Source organism: Hypanus sabinus, chromosome 5, assembly GCF_030144855.1.
Source record: "Hypanus sabinus isolate sHypSab1 chromosome 5, sHypSab1.hap1, whole genome shotgun sequence".
Classification (NCBI taxonomy): Eukaryota; Metazoa; Chordata; class Chondrichthyes; order Myliobatiformes; family Dasyatidae; genus Hypanus; species Hypanus sabinus.
Genome location: NC_082710.1, coordinates 109,184,689 through 109,206,387, shown reverse-complemented (window position 1 = coordinate 109,206,387; position 21,699 = coordinate 109,184,689). Strand labels below are relative to the sequence as shown.

Here is a 21,699-nt window from a genome sequence, read left to right as displayed (position 1 = left end):
GCTTATGGCTCTCACTTCGGTTTGTCGACGACGTGAATGGATAGAGAGGATTTATCCTCACTGTGCGCGTCGCGTTTATTCTCGGAGAACGCTCCCTCTCCGCGGCTGCACCGTTACTTGGCCTTTCTTTTTGTCTGCCCCTCCAATTTGCATTCTTTGATGGATTGCAGGGGTCTCGGAGTGCACTTCCCGAGAAGCGCTGAAGTACCATCTCGACAAACTCTTAAGAGAGAAGCAAGAGAAGTGCAAGTATTTGTCCAAACTCGTTGAGTCCACTAAGGCATTCTCTCCGCCTGTGCAAAGATCAATATTGCAGTTTGCCGATGGGCTTTGTACATGCATTCACAGTTTAGGTCTTTTAACAACATTAGCTCACAGCTCAATGAAGAGCCGTGCATGATGTAGTTATTCCGAAGTACTTCCCCGAAAACTCCCCCCGATCAGAAGTGAATACTGAAGTGTGCATACGACCTCCTGTTTATTTAGAAACACTGAGACTTGCCCGCGGCTGTTTCACAATTTATTTCTTGGCATATATCAGCAAATACTTCCAGGCCAATAACGCCGTGTTTCTTTTCTGCTTGGAAGTGAATAGTGAGCTGGGGGGTGGAAGAGGGGATATGCTATTTTAGTTGGGGGCGGCAAGCAGCTTTGAAGTATCGGGTAGTTCAAATGGAACTCCCGGCCACAAATTGTACTGGGAGTTTGAAGGGAGCATTTTGAGAGTTCCTCTGGGTTCTTGTCTTGGGTTTGAGAGAGAACAAGTGATTCTTTTTCACGGCTGGGTTGTCCTATTGAAACTTGGGGTATTGTGCGTCTAAGCCGAAACTGAACTGACGGGCAGTGAAAAAGTGGTGGGTTCGGGAATATGCTGGGGCAGATCAGGGGGGCACTTTTACTCAGCAGCGGGGTTTACCGCCGGGGGGGGGTGGAGAGCGGGGGTTGGAGAGAGAGAGGGTGAGAGAGAGAGAGAGGGAGAGAGAGAACAGTTTGTTAACACATGTCTTAACCAAGTACGCTACAGCTGGTAGAGTTTGTGTGAAGTTTTCTTGTAATTGATGCCATTGTTGACCCCCTTTTTAAAATAATTCTGTCGAATGTTTTGTGAAGTTATTTACACGGCATAAACCGGAGCAAATAACCCCTTTGCTTTCAGTCGCAGTAATTGTATGGGGATGACAGCAGTTTGATTTAATGATTAGCCACCTGACCCTCTGCTCCTCCGAAACCTTTAACTAGAAAATAACTCGCCTTTTTCTAAGGGCATGGGTCTGAATGTTAATCACACGGAGGAGGGGAAGGGAGGAGGGGGGAAGCTTCATATTGAAATGGGCGCATTGTTCTGGGGAGCATTTGAAAAGCTGTCTGACCATTCAAGGCTTTATGCAGGTCTCAGGCAGGACACAGCTCAAATTCCTGCACCGTCTAAATCAATGGCGAAAACCATCCTAGTGAGTACACGGCTCATTTTAATGACAATTTTATAACTTTCGAGGTCATTTTATTTTGCAAATGTGCACCATTTCAGTTGATTTAGTATCTGCCACGAATGTTTTTTTTTCTTTTTTAAAAAAAACCGCATGGAACGCTTTCTAATTTTGAGAGGTTAAATAATTGCTTGGGAGATTTTTTTTCCCCCAAGTACAAAAATTTAATTGAAAGCTGCTCTTGTGCCAGTTTTGGCGAGTAAAAGCCGAGGACTACAGGGAGTTTAAAAGTTTGAAAGATAAAACGATGCGTTCCCAGTCTCTTCCTGACTGCACATTTTCGGCATTTTGATCTGATACAGCTGTGATGTTTAATTCCCCCAACCCCCAATAAATCCTGTATGGTGATGTATATCTCTGCTCCAATTCTAAAACCCACTGGGAACTTATCATAAAGGAAAATGTAGAACAACGCGGAGAACAATATAGATCGATGGGACAACACGCTTGTACTGTTCATGCTGCAGTTAACTGCTAGCAGCCTGTTGTGGATCTTTGATGCGCCGCAGTAAATTGCAGCGTAAAAAAAAATCGTAGTCTGATAGTTTTGCGAGCCTGTTGGTGTCTGCCAGGGAAATTCTCTCTCTCTCTTTCTGTCCGATAAGGTAAACTTGACTTTTTGAAACTTTACAGGCTGTTACTATTTCTGACTCGCTCCGCTGTTGAACTGTCTGTTTCAATTCAATGCTGTGTGTAATTAGCATCGTTTCCCAGACCAACGTCTCTCTCGTTTAGAACTTTTATACATCTTGCTCAAAAATGTATCTTCGCGTCTAATGAAGTAATAGTTTTAAAGAAACACTGATTTATTTTTTATTATAATTTGGAGGAATTCTTCCTTTTTAGCTGTTCGGTGTTTTTTATTCTTCCTCCATCACTTGTTATTCAATCCTCCAGCGCAGGATCACAGACAAGACCTTAATGTTGTTGTGAAATTGGAGATCTCTAGACCTTACTAGACAACACTCCTATCCATAAATTGCAATTTCATTGTGTATTACTTCTTGTGGCTTTTGGTGCCAGTGAACTTCAGGATGATGCTTTGGTGCCAGCGTTCACTAGAATGATGCATTGGTGCCAGTGTCCTCTGCAGTGCCATGCAGATTCTCACCCCTCTGGATTGGCACTCCAAATCCACACTCCCCATGGTGCATTGATGTCAGTGCCCTCTGGACTGGTGCAGAGATTCTACCCCCTCTAGGTACGCAGATTCTACCCCGTCTGCAATATCACCAGCTCCATCTGGGCTGGTGCTCAGAATTCCGTCAATCCCAGCAGTGCACAGGTGCCAGTTACTTCGGGGACAGTGGGCTGACCCCCAGCTGCCCAAGAGAGGGTGCAGACACCAATGCACTCACCAGGTTTCCATGCAAGACGACGCATTGGTGCCAATCCTGCAGTGGACGGCTGGCAGGGCAGGGTGCTGATACTGATCCCACTGGGACAGCAGGCATGGCACCAGACCCCTGTAGGGTGGCCGGCTGACACCAGCCTCTACGGGACAGCACTCTGAATCTGATACCCTCAATGGCCACTCATTGATGCCTGCCCCCTGTGGGACCACCCATTGACACTGGATGCCCTGACATAAGCCTCCTACTGCAGCACACTTCAGCTCAGCCCCTGCAGGACACAGAGCCAGTGGTGCTTCCCTCCTGTGTGCCCTACTGCTTACAGAAAGATATTTACCCAAATTCACTTTTATTTTGTGATTAGACTCAGCAGTGCGGCAGTGTCAGTGGAAGAAGAAGCAGAGTTCGAGTTTCAGATCAATGACCCTTTACGTTCAGCATTTTTTGGTTTCATTTCAGGTTTCCAGCATCTGCAGTTTAGGAATACGCACAAACTTTATCTGTAGTTGCATTCATGAGTGTGTGTCCCGACTGCCGTCATAAAAGATCACACAGCATTATTTTGAAGTGGAGAGGAATTTTTTTTTTAAGTCTCCAAGTTATTCTTTGCCCCTCAACTAGTATCACATAAGATTCATTACCTAGTTGTTATGTTAGTGAACTGTAGTTTGCCAAATAATGCATTTTGAAGTGACTATATTGCAAAGGAACCTCAATAATGTAAAGTGCTTTATGTTGTCCCTGGGGAGTGAAAGATTCTAAATGAATGTTTTGCAAATATTTTTTTACCTGTAAGCCTAATATACTAGTTACAGAGATGAGGAGGAATTTCTTTAGCTAGATGTTGGTGAATCTGTGGAATTCATTGCAATGCATGGTTGTGAAGGCCAGTTTACTGGGTATCTTTAAAGCAGAGATTGATAGGCTCTTGATTAGTCAGGGTGCCAAAGGTTACAGGGGGAAGGGATTGAGAGGGATAATATATTAACCATGATGTAATAGCGGACCAGACCCAATGGGCTGAATGGCCTAATTTTGCTCCTATGTCTTATTATAGCAGTATCATTCATGTACCTAGAAATAATTTGCGGTTCACATTTTGTATGCATACAATGCAAGAAGGGACTGTTTACAAACAATAGGTGGTGAATGATTAAAAGCAAGCAGCATTGTTGTTTTACTTGTCTGAGGATATGTGTAGGGGCCAAAGATTGCAGCAGAGTGTTCCAATTGATAATACTCAAAATCGGTTGCAAACCTGTTCACTGTTAGTGCTAATAAGCACAAGAGATTTTGCAGATGCGGGAAATCTTGAGGAGCTCATACAAAATGTGGGAGAATCTTAGCAAGTCAGACAGCATCTATAGAGGGAAATAAATGGTCGATGATTCGGGTTGAGACCCAAGGGTATCAGTCTGAAGCATCGACTGCTTATTCCCCTCCATACATGCTGCCTGACCTCACTGTTAGTAGGGTTTCAAGTCAAATCTTAGTCAAGCATATGGAAAGATAGCCTGTAGGATAAATATGCAATAATACAGAAAGGCACAATCATAAAAAGCATACTGGGGAATAGGATTAATGCTTAAGTTTCAATAAAGATATCAATGACAGGTAAAGTGTTACTGTTTTTCCTTCCTCCATACAGAAGTCGAAAACTCTTGGCCTGACTTTGTAAGAGAGCGCAGGAATGCAATCTCAATGCGGCCACACAGGACAGGGCAGTCCTATTGCAAGATAAATGAACCGCCATGCAGCTCCAGTGATGACACTAGCTCTTCCTCAAAAGTCAAGAACTCTCTGGGCTCACTGCCGCATTTAGCCGAGCCGCAAACTCCCTACCGGGCAGTCTGTTTGTCAGTGGACCCCCGAAATGGCTACATGGACCAACGCTATTGTACGTATCCACCCGCCTGCTACTCATTTATGTTTTGCACGGAAAGACCCTCACCATGGGGTACGGTTCCACCAAATCATGTAAAAGAGTCAGAATAGTGGCACCTTTTTGTTTTTGAGACCTGGAAGGTCATTTGCATTTGTCTGGTCCATCATTGCCTTATATCATTGTAACTTCAAACTTTTTAAAAAACTATCTATGTAATCACTTGCCTGATGAAATCATTCATATTATAAAGTGATTGCTGTTTTATGGTCCAGACTCGCATGCTGCTTTGTTTTAGAAGATGGCATGCTTCCATAGGTACAGGTCAGTACTATCTTGGATGGGATATTTTTCAACTCATAGATGTAATTTATTATAGGAAGGTTACAGGTCAAAGGTATCTTAACCCGGAGCAAGGGCAAGATCTATAGGGATTATCCGAGGACATTAAGTGATGTCCTGGAAGAGAGTGGATAAGCACAGCCAATTACTTTGCAATCCTTTTGACACATATCAAGAAACTAATTGGCAACATGCTTGCCTTTGACTAGATGACAGATCTGTTTCGTGAACTTTTCGGGATTGGCAAAGAAGTGTAAGAACTCCAAAATTTCATTTTCATTTGTTAATGTGGAAAGCTATGCGTCAAACTTTAGCAGCTGCTATGGTTGTGGGGAAGATTATAAGGACGAGATTTAACTTTGGATGCTGTGACTGCAAGCAGAAGTAAGTCTGCAGAGGGGTATACTGCTAGTGGCCAATACTTTCATTGTCTTTTGAACTGACCATGAAAGCCCAGTTTCCCTCTATTGCTTTGGATAAGCTAATTGAAATTTAGTAAGTAAGAGAAGAGTAAATCATACGATGAGAGTGCCACGTTGAAAGTTTTTATCCAAGTGACACAGAAGCAATTGATCCAAAACTAATTAATCAAAACTACATTTTGATGAAACATTTCATGCTTTGCTGCAAATCGAAATGGAGTGGTCCTTTAATGAATCCTAAATACTTATCTGTGAGAGCACTTGTGAGAAATAAGAAATGTAAAGAGGATCCATGATAGAGTTTTTTCACCCAGAGGGTGATTGCAATCCGGACTATACTGCCTGAAAAGTTGGGGGAAGCAGATATTCTCATAACATTTGAGAAGCATCTGGACAGGCATTTGAAGGCATTGTGGCCCACAATTTCAGTCTGGTAAATGGAATTAATATAGACAAGTGTTTAATGGCTGACGTGGATTTGGTGGGCTGAAGGGCCTTTTCTATGCCATATCACTCTTTGAAATTTTCAACAATCCAATTTCATAGAGGTCCAAGAGGTGTGAACTTCAGTAAATTAGGATTATCCAAGCTTTCTAAAGTATTGTGTACCCTACTATCCTTTGGGTTCCCAGTGAGTAAATAAGAGTGAAGACACTCTTTAAAATATACAAGATTAAGCAGGTTGAAGCTTTTGTACAAACTAGAGAAGACCCAGGTAGAAAGAGCTGTTTCTGTATGTTAACAAAATGTGTAAGTGCCATTAATTTTCTCACCAGGTGAGTTCTCAAAATAGCATATAGAGCAAGCTCTCTCAGCAAGTTTCAAAATGACCCAGACAGTAACTTAGTGGCTTGGATTCTGCAGGATACTTTTAACAGCACAGCATTCTGCCCTGGCTCTCGTCAAAGTGTGCTGTATGTAAATAAATACTGTCTCAATATATCTCGCTTGCCAATTCTTTGCGAGGGCTTTGAACGAATGAGTTGATGTGCACTAGAAACAAACTGAACATCAAGGAAATGCAGATACTATAATTTTCAGGGGAAAAAGAGATAATATTGGAATCATTTGGCAGGTCAGGCAGCATCCACAATGGAAGAAACAGCATTAATGCTTCAGGTAGAAGATCTGTCATAAGTTGTGGCTAGCCCACTGAGTATTTTCAGCATTTTCTGTTTTTGCCTCAGACACCACCTAAGTTTTCCATGTGCCTTGTCACTTCTTCTATTTTCTGTCAATTATTAATTTACCCTTTTCTATCTGGTTTCTTCTATAAAAATTAGAAGTTTTCCACGTTTCCTATTTTTCAAGAGAACAGATGTTCCACCCTCTATTTAAGTAAGAGAACTTCAAAGCAGGGGTTAAGGAGAGGAGTGTTTGGGTGGAATAGGAAAAGGTGAGTGACTTTAAAGATATCAGTAGGATATACCACAGACTGAAAGGAAAAAAACAACTAACATGCAAAATGTTGGAAAGGACTGATGAGAGATAATAATTGGTTAAAAAATCAGGGAGAAACGAAATCTGTCCAGTGAGAACTGTGCACAGGGAGCAAAATTAATATATTTTTAAATCTCTTTCAGAGATAATTGAGAAACAAAAATAATCAAATTACTCTGGCCTTGGTCTTTATTTAATGGGCTGAACCTTCAGTGAAATTTTTTTGCAATAAGAGATTCGGGACTGAGAAGTCTAAAAGGGTTATTTGATGTGCTGTTACGTGACCGTGACCAAACCAGTTGCTGCATTATGAGTGATGATGCTGAACTCGGTTTTATTTTATCAATTCAGTCTGGGAGGAGGTTGTTTGATGGCCTATTTATGAAGGAGTGGCACTCAAAATATATCATTGTAGTTTCTTTAAGGACTGTTTTTTTAAATGTAGACTGTAATGTAAATTATCCATGTGGATAGTTTATTTTTCAGCTACAAGCAGCAGGAGACTGAGAGGGCAATGATTACTGAGTCAGGCTAATTAGTGCACTGTGCAGTGTTTTGATTGTGATTCTGAGGGTTTTATGTGCTTATTATTGGAAGAAAAAAGAAAATAGATTCCCTAAAATACAGTTTCCTGAAATAATTGGATTTTAGTTTGTACATGCATTGGTCAGAAATTTTGCAATAATGCTGAACTGGTAAGTAGTCTAGGAGTATAGGAGTTAATGGTTTGAGCTGAATTAGAGGAGAGATGTACTTTAGGCATAAGTGTTAAGCATTGTACTCGTGTGGCTCCACATCTGCTTTCCAGTACTTGCCTACAGGATGAAGTCTCTGTGGCTCAACGCTCCAGCGTGTCTTTCTCCCTCAGAACCTGATGGGAAGTGTGTTTGTGCTGTTGATCATCTGCGATTTGCCCACCCACTGTTTTCTCTGGAAGAATAAAGCCCGGGTATTCCTCTTGCTGGAAACAGAGATGAGCTTTAATCTTTGTTTGTCTGGATATAGCTTACAACACTGAAAGCACTGAATCACTCCATCCTTAGATTTTGTGAACAGTCATCTTTATGGCTCAAGTATCATATTTACAGCAACTGCTTCAATTGGGTTTAATGGTGGTAAAATAAAGCACTTTGGTCAATGTGATATGATTGATTGCAGTTCCTGCTGCCATCTCTTGGTAAGCTTTCGATCCTACCATCAGGGCTTGATTCCTTAATTAGAACCTTCCCTAGGTGGGTCTGTTCATAATTATGTTTTCCAACTAGATTCTTGTTGGTTTTATTTCTTTATGTAGTTATGGAAGAAGCAGAGCTACGTGTTAAAATGAAGTCTAACTACATGTTGCAGTTGTCTTGGGTTCTGGTGCTGAATCCTATCACACAATGCAGTAAGTGATAGAATTTGGCAGTTTCCAATAATGGCATGGGAGCCACCATTTCATTTGCCTCTACCAGATCACGTTGGAGGATATAGTGTATTTAATATTTAAGAATCTTGTGTGTGTGTGTGTGTGTGTGTGTATATATATATAGTTTGATTAAGCATTGTTGTTCATTTAAATAATTAATTGTAGGTTATACATATAAATACATTAATTGCATAATCATCACATAATATGTGCACGCATTGCTTAAACACAAAGTTAGACCTGTATTCTGGACTCCTGCGTCTTTCTTTGAATTAGTTTAATGTTTTGAAGTTACAAAACATGACAGAGGAAGCTGAGGAGAACAATTTTTTTTTGCGTAGATGCCTTTACTGAGAATTTACTTCATTTTGATTTTAAAGGTCAAAAATATGTGTAAAATGCTCACCATCGCCGTTCACCAATAACACCACAGCAAGAAGAAAGGGTATGATAGATTGACTTACATATTTACCCTGACAAATGAAGCATTTATGTCAAGAGAGTCATATGTTAACGTGCTGTATAGTATTCCGTGCTAATTTGAGATCTTCTGTTAAATTATTAGCATGTGAGCTGAACTCTTTGGTGAGCTAGTGGTTGAACTGTGGTACAGGCCTGATTGTTGGCCTGCATGCTGAGGTTAAGTGATCTCAGCCAAGCCAGCAATTGAGGTGAAAGAACAGATCTTGCCTCCTAGAGAGAATTAGCAGAATGAAAACTGGTTCAGTAAGATGTCTTCTGATGCAGGAAATGGTAAACACAAGGGATTCTGCAGATATTGGGAAGTTGGGGACCACTTTGCCAAGCACCTCCGCTCCATGCGCTAAAAGCAGGATTTCCTGGTGGCCAACCTTTATAATTCGTATCCCCATTCCTATTCCAATGTGTCAGTCCACGGCTTCCTTGAAGAGGCTACTCGAGGGAAGAAGCAATACCTTATATTCCATCTAGGTGGCCTCCAACCTGATGGTATGAACATTAATTTCTCTTCCAGTAATTTTTTTCTTCTCTTCCCCGTTCCCTCTTCTTCTACTCTCCATTCTGGCCTTTTACCTCTTCTGGTGATTGGTTTATTGTAACGTAGCATGAAATGGTGAAAAGGTTTTGTGTACGTGACATCCAGACCGATCATTCCTTACATATTAAGGTACTGCAAAAGGAAGACAATGAAAGAGTGCAAAATGCAGTGTTACAGTCCCAGAGAAAATGCAATGCAAGAAGACAAACAAGGTCCAAGGCCATGACTAGATTGAGAGATCAAGAGTTCATATCTTTTGCACTTAAGATCACTACTAAAGTTTTAGAGAAGCAGGATAGTAGTTGTCCTTGAGCTTGGTGGAATGTGTTCTCAAACATGTGTAAATTCTTCCCAATGGAAAGGGGAAAAGAGAGAATGACAGGTAGGAGGGGTCTTCGATTACATTGGCTACTTTTCCAAGGGAATAAGAAGTGTAGGTAGTCATTGGAGGGAGGCTGCCTTGTATGAATGACTAGGCGATGTTCTTGTGATCTTGGGCAGGGCAGTTGCCATACCAAACTGGTACATCCAGATAGGTTGCTTTCTATGGACCGCTGAGGATCATTGGGGTTAAGCAACATTTCCGTAGCCTTCCACCAGTTTGCTTTCTTGGCTATTGCCAATCTACATGGCTGGACTAGGACAAGTTCACCCAAGGTTGCACTAGATCATGGTGGCTCTTTGCAAGATGCCTTCAACAGATCTACTCATTACTATGCAATGAGTGTAATTCCAGGATGAGCTATTCACAGAGGAAAAATAAAGTAAAAATGGGCTTTGAAGGTCGTGGAAGACCAATGCTTTGGGCACACTGGTAGTCTGGCAGAGAAGTTTTAAAAAAAAAGTCTTGCTGTATTCATTTGTGAAACTTTCTCAGATTAATCAGAAGGGAGTTCCTTACAACTTACTGCAGAACTGGGCATCTGGTTCATATTTCGCTTAGAAGACAGAATACACAATGAAGAATTATTGTGACTCCTATTCTTTTGGGGGAAAAAAGTTTTTATGGATGACATTAGGTTTTTTTTCCAAGGAAATATGATTTGTCTAGTAATGAAAAATATGTAAAAGGTTCCTATATTGTTCTAGTCTGTAATCTATACAGGTGTTTATCGTCAGTTTTGTCAGAGCCATTGGCAGATCAGCAGCATACTGTTTGGAAAAGCATAGTTTGGCCATTTGGAGCTGCCTTTGCTGTCTTCCTCATCTGCATGTTTTTTTTAATGATTATAAATACCATAGCTTTTTTTTTGTCTCCATTCAGGAGATAAAAGAGTGGATGTTACAAGAAAATTGGCAGAACAAATTGTAAAATCCTAGTTTGTGGTTAATGGCATAAAAATTCTGCATCTTCAAGATGACTCCTTAATTCAACAACAGCTCTGGTCTGCTTTGTTTTAAAATGTACATATGGTAAAGCGAACCTCTGCTCTGATGCAGAGGTAAAACTCTGTGAAATTACTGCTGATTATCTTCAATTTTAATTAACTTCTGTTTTGATTGAGCAATTAGCTTTACTTTCTTCCTTGATCCCCATTGATCCTTCCTCTGAAGTTGTCAGCTCAGTCAGGGTTAACATTCCACAGGGTCGCTCCACTTCTGCACCAAATCAGTTTGTGGTGCGTAGGAGACTAGACAGGCTACTTGAGCATGTGGGCGCATGGTATTGATGCCAGGAAGGGACTGATGGGGTTCTTCCCATTCCAGCTTCCACAGCTTAAGGCTGATTACAGAGGTTATGTGGGCATGCACTTCAGTGGCGATTTGTACATGAAACAACTCCACTCAGGTCTGTATGAGTCACTTTTTTAAACCAGTCACCACTGGCGCTACCAAGCAGCTCCACTGCAATGTGCAATGCATTTCATGGAATCATACAATAGGGCCTTGATGGGCTGAATGGCTTAATTTTGCTCTTCTGTCTTACTCCTTTGAGCCCACGCCAGCCATCAAGTATCCATTTAGATGAATCCTGCATTTGTCCCATTTTACTCCAGTCCTGATAAAGGGTCTCGACTCAAAATGTCAACTGTTCATTTCCCCACTGACCCTTCAAGTTCCTCCAGCAGTTGGCTTTCTGCTCCAGACTCCAGCATACACAGTCTCTTGCGTTCCTCCACTCCTATTTGCTCCCCTCTCAATCCCGTCCCACAGCACTCCCCTACAAGTTAGGTTGGCCAACCTACCAAAGAGCACCTGGGGGAAGCAGACAACAAATGTGTGTGGGGAGAAAGTGCAAACTCCACACAGACAGTACCAGAAGTCAAGACTGAGCCAGCACCACTGGATCTGTGAGACAATGGCTTGACTAGCTGCAACACCATTTTCTGGTTTAAGTCACAACCACCTCAGAATCTTGATCTTTCTGCATTATTGAAGGAATCACTGACATCTGAGGCACCAGAACAGTAGGAAGTGCTGCTGAGACAACTACCACATTGAGTCACAGAAAAGTGAAGCACAGAAACAGGCCCTTCAGCCCATCTCATCTGTATCGATCTTTACCGACCATAGCCCTCCATACCCCTCACATCCATGTACCTATTCAAATGAAGTGTTGCCAGGTAAACTCTATTCACTTTAAACCTTTTGTGCTTGTGCATGACTGGGCAATTAAATGTTTGAATGTGGCTATCGAAAGTGAGGACTAATATTAATCTTCGGAATCGGAGATCAAACTCAATTTGGACACATTCATTTCCTGCCCTTCATGACTCAAATCTAACATTTTTAGTCAGGCCAAAATTAAAAGTTTGTTCCCTTTCTGTTTTCCACAAATGTGTTTCTGATCTGAAAAGCTGAAAACCACATGGAACTAGGTGTATTGAGCAAGCACTATTCTTAAGGAATCGTTAAACTAGGAAGTTGATAGATGGGAAAATTTTGTTTATGGAGTTGGTTCATTTGTTCAAAATAATGAAAAGTGGACCATCCATAACAGCATATCTATGATGAGCTATTATTAAATATATTACAGGTGATTCAAAAGGTGGCTGTGTAGTGGATAGAAAGTTGAACAGCAGACTACAGAAAGAAATCACTGAATGGGCATCCAAGTGAGTTCAAATCTCACCATGGCAGATGGGACATTTAAATTCAATTAATTAGCTCAATAGCGATGAAAATACAGCTAGAATGTATGTTCATGGTCTTCTGCTGCTGTAGCCCATCCACTTTGAGGTTCAATATATTGTGTGTTTAGGAATACTCTTCTGCCCACCACTGTTGTAACACATGGTTACTTGAGTTACAGTTGCCTTTCTGCCTGTTTGAACTAGTCTGGTCATTCCCCTCTGATCTCTCTCGTTAATAAGGTGCTTTCTCCTACATAACTGCTGCTCACTGGAAGTTGTTTGTCTTTCACACATTCTTTGTAAACACCAGAGACTGTAGTGCGTGAAAATCCCAGCAGATCAACAGTTTCTGAGGCACTCCAACCTCTCCATCTGGTGCCACCAATCATTCAACTGTCAAAATCACTCAGATCACACATTTCTTCCCCATTCTGAAGATTGGTCTGAACAACAACTGAACCTCCTGACTATATCTATGTGCTTTTATACCTTGAGTTGCTGCCACATAATTGGCTGATTAGATATTTGTACTAACGAGCAAGTGTACCTAACGAAGTGGCTACCAACTGTAAAAGCTAGTATCAGTAACGGTAAAGCTATCAAACACTGATAAAGTGCCTCTGGTTCACCAGTATTCTTTAGGGAAGCTATTCTGTTATCCTTACAGGCTGGCTTGTAGCATGGCTGACTGAGCTAATTCAAGAGGTTTTTTCTTAAACTAGATGGTAAATGTGACTTATTTGTGACCCTCACACCTTATGAATGCACCACGAAAGAAAAATTCTCAGGTGAATCACCCGGAGCATGACTGGTGGTCTAAAGGGAGCCACTGACATTCAGCAGTTATAGTGGGATTAATTCCAGGCTTTAGTCAAGATTTTTTTGTCTGGCAGATGGTGTCACATCCATCTCCACATTCCTTGTGCAGTCCAACAGTAGGACCCAGCCTTGTTGGGATCCGCCAACCCTTTGCCCAGCCAGACTACTTGATGTTCAGCCCGCAGATTAGGAAACAAGGAAAGAGGTAATTCTAGTTTATTAAAATGTTCTTAATTATTTCTAAATGCTTTCAATTAACTTTTAAAATTTTTATTATTCCACATAATTTATTATTTTTTTTAAAATATAGGAGATGTTTAACACCTGTTGGAATTAATTACAGGTTTTGGCAGAGGACAAAGCTCATTCCCAGCTGTTCCTCTAAACAAAGCCTTCTCGCCTGTTCCAGGGGTGGGGCCTTTTCGTAATGGTAACCGGAGCCTCATTTTCGCCCCCTGGGACCTCACTGCCTAATTCCAGGGTGTGGAAGATCAGCAAGGTCAGCCCTATACATCCCCGTCTGGTTGCACACTGCCAGGCATTGACTGTGGACAGTCACTCAGGACCAAAGACCAAGGCCAGGACAATCCCTCCTGTGTTCTGTTGAACATCCCGGAAGCTTCCTGATGCCAGCTATGACTTGGCACATGTGCTACACTGAAGCAGGTCCTCGACCCAGGTTCACAGTTGGTGGATATTCTGTGTTCTGTTGTGTGCTGTTGTTGAAAAGAGTAATTGTTCCTGGATTTCTACTTTTACCCAGTTGATTCCACAAGTTCATAAGATGGAAAACTGTTATCTCCACAATTGGGCTCCCTCTGCTGGGCAGACAGATACTAATAAACCTGGCAGAATAGGAAAGATATCAATAAGATTTGAAGATTGAAAGAGCATAGAGAAAATTTAGAAGGATGTTGCTGGGACTTGAGCACTCGAGTTGTAGTAAGAGGCTGAATAGGGTTAGAACATTTTTTTTTACCTAAAGCGTCGGAGAATAAGGGAAGATCTAATTGTGGTATGCAGAATTATGAGATAAGTGCAAGTGGGTTTTTTTTCTCATTGAGGATGGGTGAGACTAGAACTGGAGGTCTATTTAAGGGAACATGAGGGGGAACTTCTTCACTCTGAGGATGGTGCAATTGTGGAACGAGCTGCCAGTGCAAATAGTGGACTCGGGTTCAAATGCAACATTTAAATGAATTTTAAGTAAGTACATGGGTGGGAGCGGTATGGAGGGCTATGGTCCAAGTGCAGCTCGATGTGACTAGGCAGAAAAACAGTTTGGCACAGACTAGATGGGCCGAAGAGCCTGTATTCTGTGCTGTAGTTTACTAGTTGACTCTGGAACAGGCTCCTCCTGGACACACAAGGTTAGAGATCAACATAATTAATTTCAAATAATACCTCAGAAGTATGCTGTATTAATGTTAGCATACAAATATGTAATACAATTTGTTGTCTTATTTTTGGAAAATGAAGTACAGTAATCAGTTTCTTTGAAACACTGGGAAAAAAGCATTAAATCAATTAAATCAATCTCAGAGAACTACTAACACTCGCACAGATAATGGTGACTTTCCTCATGACACAGCAACTTTCGAACAGGAGAAGACTTTTTATCGCTATGTGTCTTTGTGGACAGCATTCCCTTCTTTCTCTTCTGGAGGCAGAGGGTTTAGGTTTGAGTACTGCGCCCCCACCCCAACCCTCATCAGAGCACAAAATTCAGGCTAGTATTTGTGCGGGTGTGATGGTCTGTTCCATTCTTGAAGTACAATGTTGACTTTTGAACTGGGATGACTGCAAGGTCTCCAGATTTACTGCTGGTATGGAAGTGTGAGCATAGAAGAGGAGGGGAAAGAGGTTTCAAGTGGATATAGATGAGCTGAGTGAGTGGACAGTAACATGACAGATAGAGAATGATGTGGGGTAATGGTTAAACAAAAAGCAGAAGTATTGGATCTCTGGAACAACAAACAAAATGCTGGAAGAACTCAGTGAGTCCAGCAGCATCTGTGGAGGGAAATGGCCAGACGATGTTCTGAGTTGGTTGTCCATTTTCCTCCACTAATGCTGCCTGACCTGCTGTGTTCTCCAGATTGCAGCATTGATAGTCTTTCACGTCTCAATGTTGGGTCCCTAATCTTTTAAGTTTAGGAGACTAGAGGTAATCTTATTGAAGCATACAAACTTCTTTGAACGTGTGACCAGGTTGATTTGGTGAGGATATTTTCCCTAAATGAGGAATCTGGAGATTATAATCTCAGAGTAATGGTGTAAGATTTCACTCAAAGGGTGGCCAAATTTGAAGTTCACAGCCTCAGAGAACTGTGGAAGCTTTCTCACTGATCGCATTCAAGAATGTTATTGTGGATATTTGGGAAGGAAGAGAGGGGTTGTTTAAGTGAGATGATAACCCATGATCTTGCTGAATAACAGTGCAAGCTCAAGGGGCTGAATGGTCTCCACCTTCTTCTGTTCTTAGGTTCTCATCTCTACTCATGTTGGACATGAGAACCAGTGTGTGATATCAGAATCAGATTTACTACCACTGACTTCTATGACGTGAAGTTTGTTGTGTTGTGCCAGCAGTACAGAACAAGAAATAAAATTACCATAGATTACAAAAATACAATGCAAAAGAAAAAGGATTAGTAAGGTAGTGTTCATGGGTTTATAGACCAGAATTCTGATGGCGGAGGGGAAGAAGCTGTTTTTGAATCGTTAAATGGAGGTACTCGGGTTCCTGTACTTCCTCCCTGATGGTAATAAGGAGAAGAGAGTGGGTCTTGGATGGTTAGGGTCCTCATGATAGATGCTATGTTCTTGAGGCACCACTTCTTAAGGACGTCCTTGATGGTGGAGAGTTGTGCCAGTGAGCAAGCTGGTTGAGACTACAACCACTGCAGTCTCTTGTGAACCTACACATTGGAGCATCTGCACCAGGCTGTGAAGCAACCAGTCGGATATTTTAACCTACATTCCCGATTATGCAAGTAGGCACAATTTTCCTTACGAGAATCATTGTGAGTAAATCTGGCTACATTTCAACACTTCAAAAATCTACTGGAAAGATTTGAGACATCCCAACATTGCTTACCATGCCATATTAGAGCAAGTCTTTCTTTCTACGTTGGTAGTGTAGACCACAATGTATTGAGATACATTGCCAGTAGTCTTAAAATTCAAGTGAAACATGTAAATTCCCACCCAGCAGTAAATTGTCTCAAAGTAGCCAAAGATCCTTTTCTCAAGCTGCGTTAAAACCATGTTGGTTTTGCCTGCCAATGGTAATCATTTTATTGCTATATCTCAAAATGGAGGAGTGACTGCATTATTCATAAAGGAGGCTGGGTGAGTTTAGTGATGATGAATAGGTTCAAAGGAGAGGTTTTGTCTGTCAATGTTCCTGCTGGTGGCAGGAAACCTGGCAGAAAATTTGTTAACATGCTTAATGTCTGTGGTTACTGTCACCCATCCATAGTTAGCTCGCAGGCACCGTGATTCTTCACAGCGTAGTCCCTTTGCTGTGCAGCCTCACGATGTGACAGCAGCTGAAGCAGACCCATTAATTTGGAGAATGAAATATGCATGTTGCTGATAGATAGTGCTTGTGATGCCTCTGTTATCTAATGAGAAATCTGTAGTGTCAAGAGGTCTTAGGCAAATGGGACTCGAGGTAGAGTTGCCAGTGTTTGATTTAGTTCACTGGAGAGTAAGTGTGAAAAGAATCTTCTTCATTCAGAAATACTCACTTATCCTTAAAGATTCTTTAAAGCCATGTGTTAGGAAAAGAACAAGCAGTGTTGTTACTTTCTTAACTTCGTCATCTGGCCCTTTTTTTTACTGCGTCCTTGCACCCTGTGATGTGACGGATTTCAAGAGTTATTATGGATTAGGCAGGGATGACAATCCTCATCTCCTCTGGATTGTCAATTCTGGGCAATAAGGAAGTGAAATTAAAATTAATGATTAGATCAACCATGGTCTTATTGAACGGACTTAAGGACCTTATAGCATTTTGTTCCAATCTTGTTATGTTCACCTTTAAAAGAATAGTTCTACTTTAGTCATATATTCCTTACTGAAGATGGCAGAGGGCAATTTTGCCCAATTTCCTCAAGTATAGTATGACTGGGATTGATGCCGAAGACCTTAATAGGAACCTTTGTGGCTGAGGGGGGAAGGCAAGTGTCTAGCTCACAAGCTCAGAATCACCTTGACTCATTCTAATCCATGGAAGTTCCAACACAGAACCTAACCATCCCGCTCTGTCCCGTGCAGGCCACTGTTAACACTCTTACAAGTAAATAACACAAATCTACTTTATTTGTCATTTTTCTCAGGTCAGTTTGACCCTATTTCCCTCATCAATCTGCCTTGATGTTGACTTAACTGTTTCCAGCTTAAGAAATGAATACAGCTCCCTGAAACTTGTCTGTGAAGAATTTTCTCATCTTATTCACCCTTCCTCTTCCCTCTGAAATGTACTCTTAACATTGTATGAGAGGCACTTTGTATCGGATCCCAAAGCAGCTTATCTTCAGATACGCCTGCAAGCTGCTATCAAAGTTTTTGATACCAAATAGTAACCAGTCAGTGATGAGTGTATGTGCGTGGCCAAGTAAGCTAGCATTCAACTGGGAATCTTACTTTTAAGTACAGACCTGGAACTTAAGGCTGCTGTGTGTGAAGAAGGTGTCGTTAGCCATTGTATTGTGCACAGTGTTGCTTCTTCACTTTCCTGAGATGTTTTTGCTCAGGTCTAATTTCTTTAAAATTAGATTCAGTAGACTCTTTATTGGGTACCTCTTATACCTCATAAAGTGGCCACTGAGTGTACTTTTATGGTCTTCTTCCATCATAGCCCATTCACTTTAAGGTTCGACGTGTTGCATATCAAAGATGCTGTTCTGCACATCACTCTCTGGCCACTCTCCTCTGACTTCCCTCATTAACAAAGCATTTCTGCCCACAGAGCTACTGCAGAGTGTGTTTTTGCCTTTCACACTGTTCTCTGTACACTCTGAAGACTGTATATGAAAATCCCAGGAGATGAGTAGTTTCTGAGATACTCAAACCACCCTGTCTGGCACCAAAAATTATTCCATGGTCAGTCACTTAGATCACATTTCTTTCCCATTCTGATGCTTGGGCTGAACGACTGAACCTCTTGGCCATGCCTGTATGCTTTTATGCAGTGATTTGCTGCCACATGATTGGCTGATTGGGTAATTTCATTAACGAGCAGGTGTACTGAGCTCATGCACAATACCAAAGTTTGTCAGAGCCAGATAGGATGGAGTCACGGCATTTCAATTACCAGTGAACATTGCAGCTCCCTCTTTGTCTAATGGACATTCTTCTCCTTCCCGACAAATTAATGCGGCTCAAAGAATTAGACATTGCTCCTGGTCCTTCTAAAAAAAATGTAATTAAACATCTGAATTTTTCTGAAGTCTTTAAATAGTTCAATATTACTTGCAGAAATAAAATTTGATTAATACTTGCAGAAATAATATTACTTGCAGAAATATTTTTAAATTGTCACTCAGCTGCTTTCAGATTCCTTCAGCCTCTTATTGCAACCAGCTCAAACTCAGTGGGTGATGGTCTTAACCCTCCAATGCAAGATTGTGGTTTCTGGTCTCATAAAGAGACCTGGCATGAAATATTAGATTGACACTCAATGTATTATACTCATTGCAGGTCTGTGAGGCAAGCATAGTAATGTAGCAGTTAGCATAATACTTGACAGTGCTGGTGATCACCGATCACGGTTCAACTCCTGTAAGGGGTGTGTACGTTCCCACTGTAACCACACAGGTTTCCTCCAGGTGGTTCAGTTTCCTTATGCATTCCAAAAGGTGTATGGCTAGGTTTACCTATGTTGCCGTTGGAAGCATGAGGACATTGCTGGCCGCCCCCAACACGATCCTCTGATAGTTGACGCAAACAACACATTTCACTTCATGTTTTGATGTTTCGATGCATACGTGACAAAAAAGCTCATCTTAAATCTTCGATCTCTTTGTTCACAGACTTTACATGATCCTGCAGGAGTGTAGACTTGATGGGCCAAATGGCCTCCAATAACAATTTGACAATAAGACAAAAGGAGAGGCATAGAAATACACTCACTGTGAGGGGGAATTTACAAGGTTGCCAGATTTGGATCTGTCAGTTGCTGGGTCTTTTTGCATTCATCTCCAGTTGTTAATGTAAATTAATCTTGTTTCTGTAGACTAATAGAAGCAATATCTTATTTTGATATTGGCACCATTTGCCCTTGAGTAGTTGATGCTTTCTTTCTAAAGGCAAGATAAGTTACGAGTCAAATTTTTACTGGGTCTCTCAAGTAGAAAAATAAACCAAGTGGAGATTAGCTCTTGTTGTTGAGCAGTGTGTACACTTGCCTAAATCCCAGTGGACAGGCTTGCAAAGAGGGAGTAATGACAGACATTGATACTGCAGTGATCCCACACTTTGTTTTTGCTTCCAGTGCCTTGCCTTGCCTTTAACCATGGGACTCTGCTGGGGTTTTTAATTTGGCTGGCATCGTTGCCTATCTGTTGGATAGATACATGGGGGGAGGGGCTTAAGAGCACTGTGGACCGAATGCAGGAAATTGGGACTAGCTAGATGGGCAATGGGGCCAGTATGTTCTCATTGGAACATTGGGGTGGAACTGTAGTATAGTGACTATCACAGTGCTTTATAGTACCAGCGCCCCAGGTTCAATTCCTGCTGCTGTCTGTAAGGAGTGTGCACGTTCTCCCCGTGATTGTGCAGGTTTCCTCCGGGTGCTCTGGTTTCCTCCCACAGTCCAAAGACATACCGGTTGGTTAATATGTCATTGTAAATTGTCTCATGATTAGGCTAGGTTTAAATTGACGGTTGCTAGGTGGCGTGGCTCAGAGAGCTGAAGGGGTCTATTCCGTTGTGTGTCTCAATAAGTATAACAATAGTTCCGATTCATTAATCACACGTACACGAAGCATACAGTGAAATGCATAGTTTGTGTTCACAATCAACACACCCAAGAACGTGCTGGGGGCAGCCCACAAAAGAGTTGCCACACATTCCGGCAACAACATAGCATGCCCACAAAGTTCACGCAACAACACAACTTACGAAACAGGAGCAAGAATCGGCCATCTCGCCCGCTAAGCCTGCTCGCCATCAATAAGATAATGGGTGATCTGGCCACGGAGTCAGATCCACTTGCACTTTCCCCATAACCCATAATTCTCATGCACTGCAAATATCTATCTGACTGTGTCTTAAATATATTTAATGAGATAGTTTCTATTGCTTTCCTGGGCAGGGAATTCCACTACTGTTTGGAAAAAGCTGTTTTTCTTCATCTCTGTCCTAAATCCATTCCCCTGAATCTTGAAGCTATGACTGATTGGACCAGAAAACCAGTACCCATCCTGTATTTCTCCATGACTCTAAAATTAGCCTTGAGAAAATAGCGATGAACCATACTCTTGAGCCACTAAAATCTATTTTTGAAGAATTGAGAATGCCGGTATTTAGATGAGGAATTCAGAATTTATTTCCAACTGGTATAGAAAGACTGAAGACAGAACCATTGATTTTTGATGAACAGTGCTGTTAAAGGTCTTCGCCTGAAATGTTGACCTCATCTCCATAGACACTGTCTGACCCACTGAGTTCCTCCGGCATTTTTTGTGTGTTGCTTTCAGTTTCCAGCAATTGCAGAATCACTTGTGTCTGTACCATTGATTTTACCACGTTCAGAGCAGGCTGTTTAGGAAAGCTAAGTTGTGTTTGTTCAGCTTAGGATTCAGTGCCTTTGAAGTGTAGTCATCACCTCCAAGAGGGCTTCTGCGGTTCATGATTATCACAAACCTCATTCTGAACCAAAATACACCTCATGGGCACTTTATTAGTTATCTCCTGTCCTAATAAAGAGGCCACTGAGGGTATGTTTGTGGTCTTCTGCTGTTGCAGCCCATCCATTCCAAGGTTTGATCTGTCGTGTTCAGAGATGCTGTCAGCTTGAAACAGTCTGGCCGTTCTCTTCTGATCTCTCTCATTATCAAGGCATTTCCACCTACAGAACAAGTGCTCACTGGATGTTTTTTTTAATTTCTCACACCATTCTCTAAACTCTAGAGACTATTGTGCATGAAAATCCCAGGATATCAGCAGTTTCTGAGATACTCAAACCAGCCCATCTTGACACCAACAACCATTCCACTGTCAAAGTCATTTAGATCCCATTTCTTTCCCATTCTGATGTTTAGTCTGAACAACAACTGAATCTATTGACTATGTCTGCATGCTTTTGTGCATTGAATTGCTGCCACACGCTTGGCTGAATCAATATTTGTATATTGAGCAGGGTACCTAATGAAGAATTCATTGAGTACCCTGGTTTTGTGCGATGGTCCGGGGGGAGAAAAGGATTCTGGTACTGAAAGGG

General features: G+C 41.6%; 1 protein-coding gene across 2 annotated transcripts in view; it reads left to right on the top strand.

Annotated features, from left to right (window-relative positions):
• The window catches only part of gli2a (GLI family zinc finger 2a), a 514,880-nt gene that overhangs the window by 274,020 nt on the left and 219,161 nt on the right, over positions 1-21,699 (top strand). The window contains exons 1-2 of one of the 2 annotated variants that reach the window (XM_059970322.1): positions 1,341-1,451; positions 4,488-4,736. The exons of the other annotated variant lie outside the window; for it this stretch is intronic. Coding sequence (XP_059826305.1) covers positions 4,541-4,736 — 196 coding nt within the window. The 5' untranslated portion in view covers positions 1,341-1,451; positions 4,488-4,540. Of the gene's footprint in view, positions 1-1,340; positions 1,452-4,487; positions 4,737-21,699 lie in introns of those variants that run through there. 2 annotated transcript variants of the gene reach the window in all.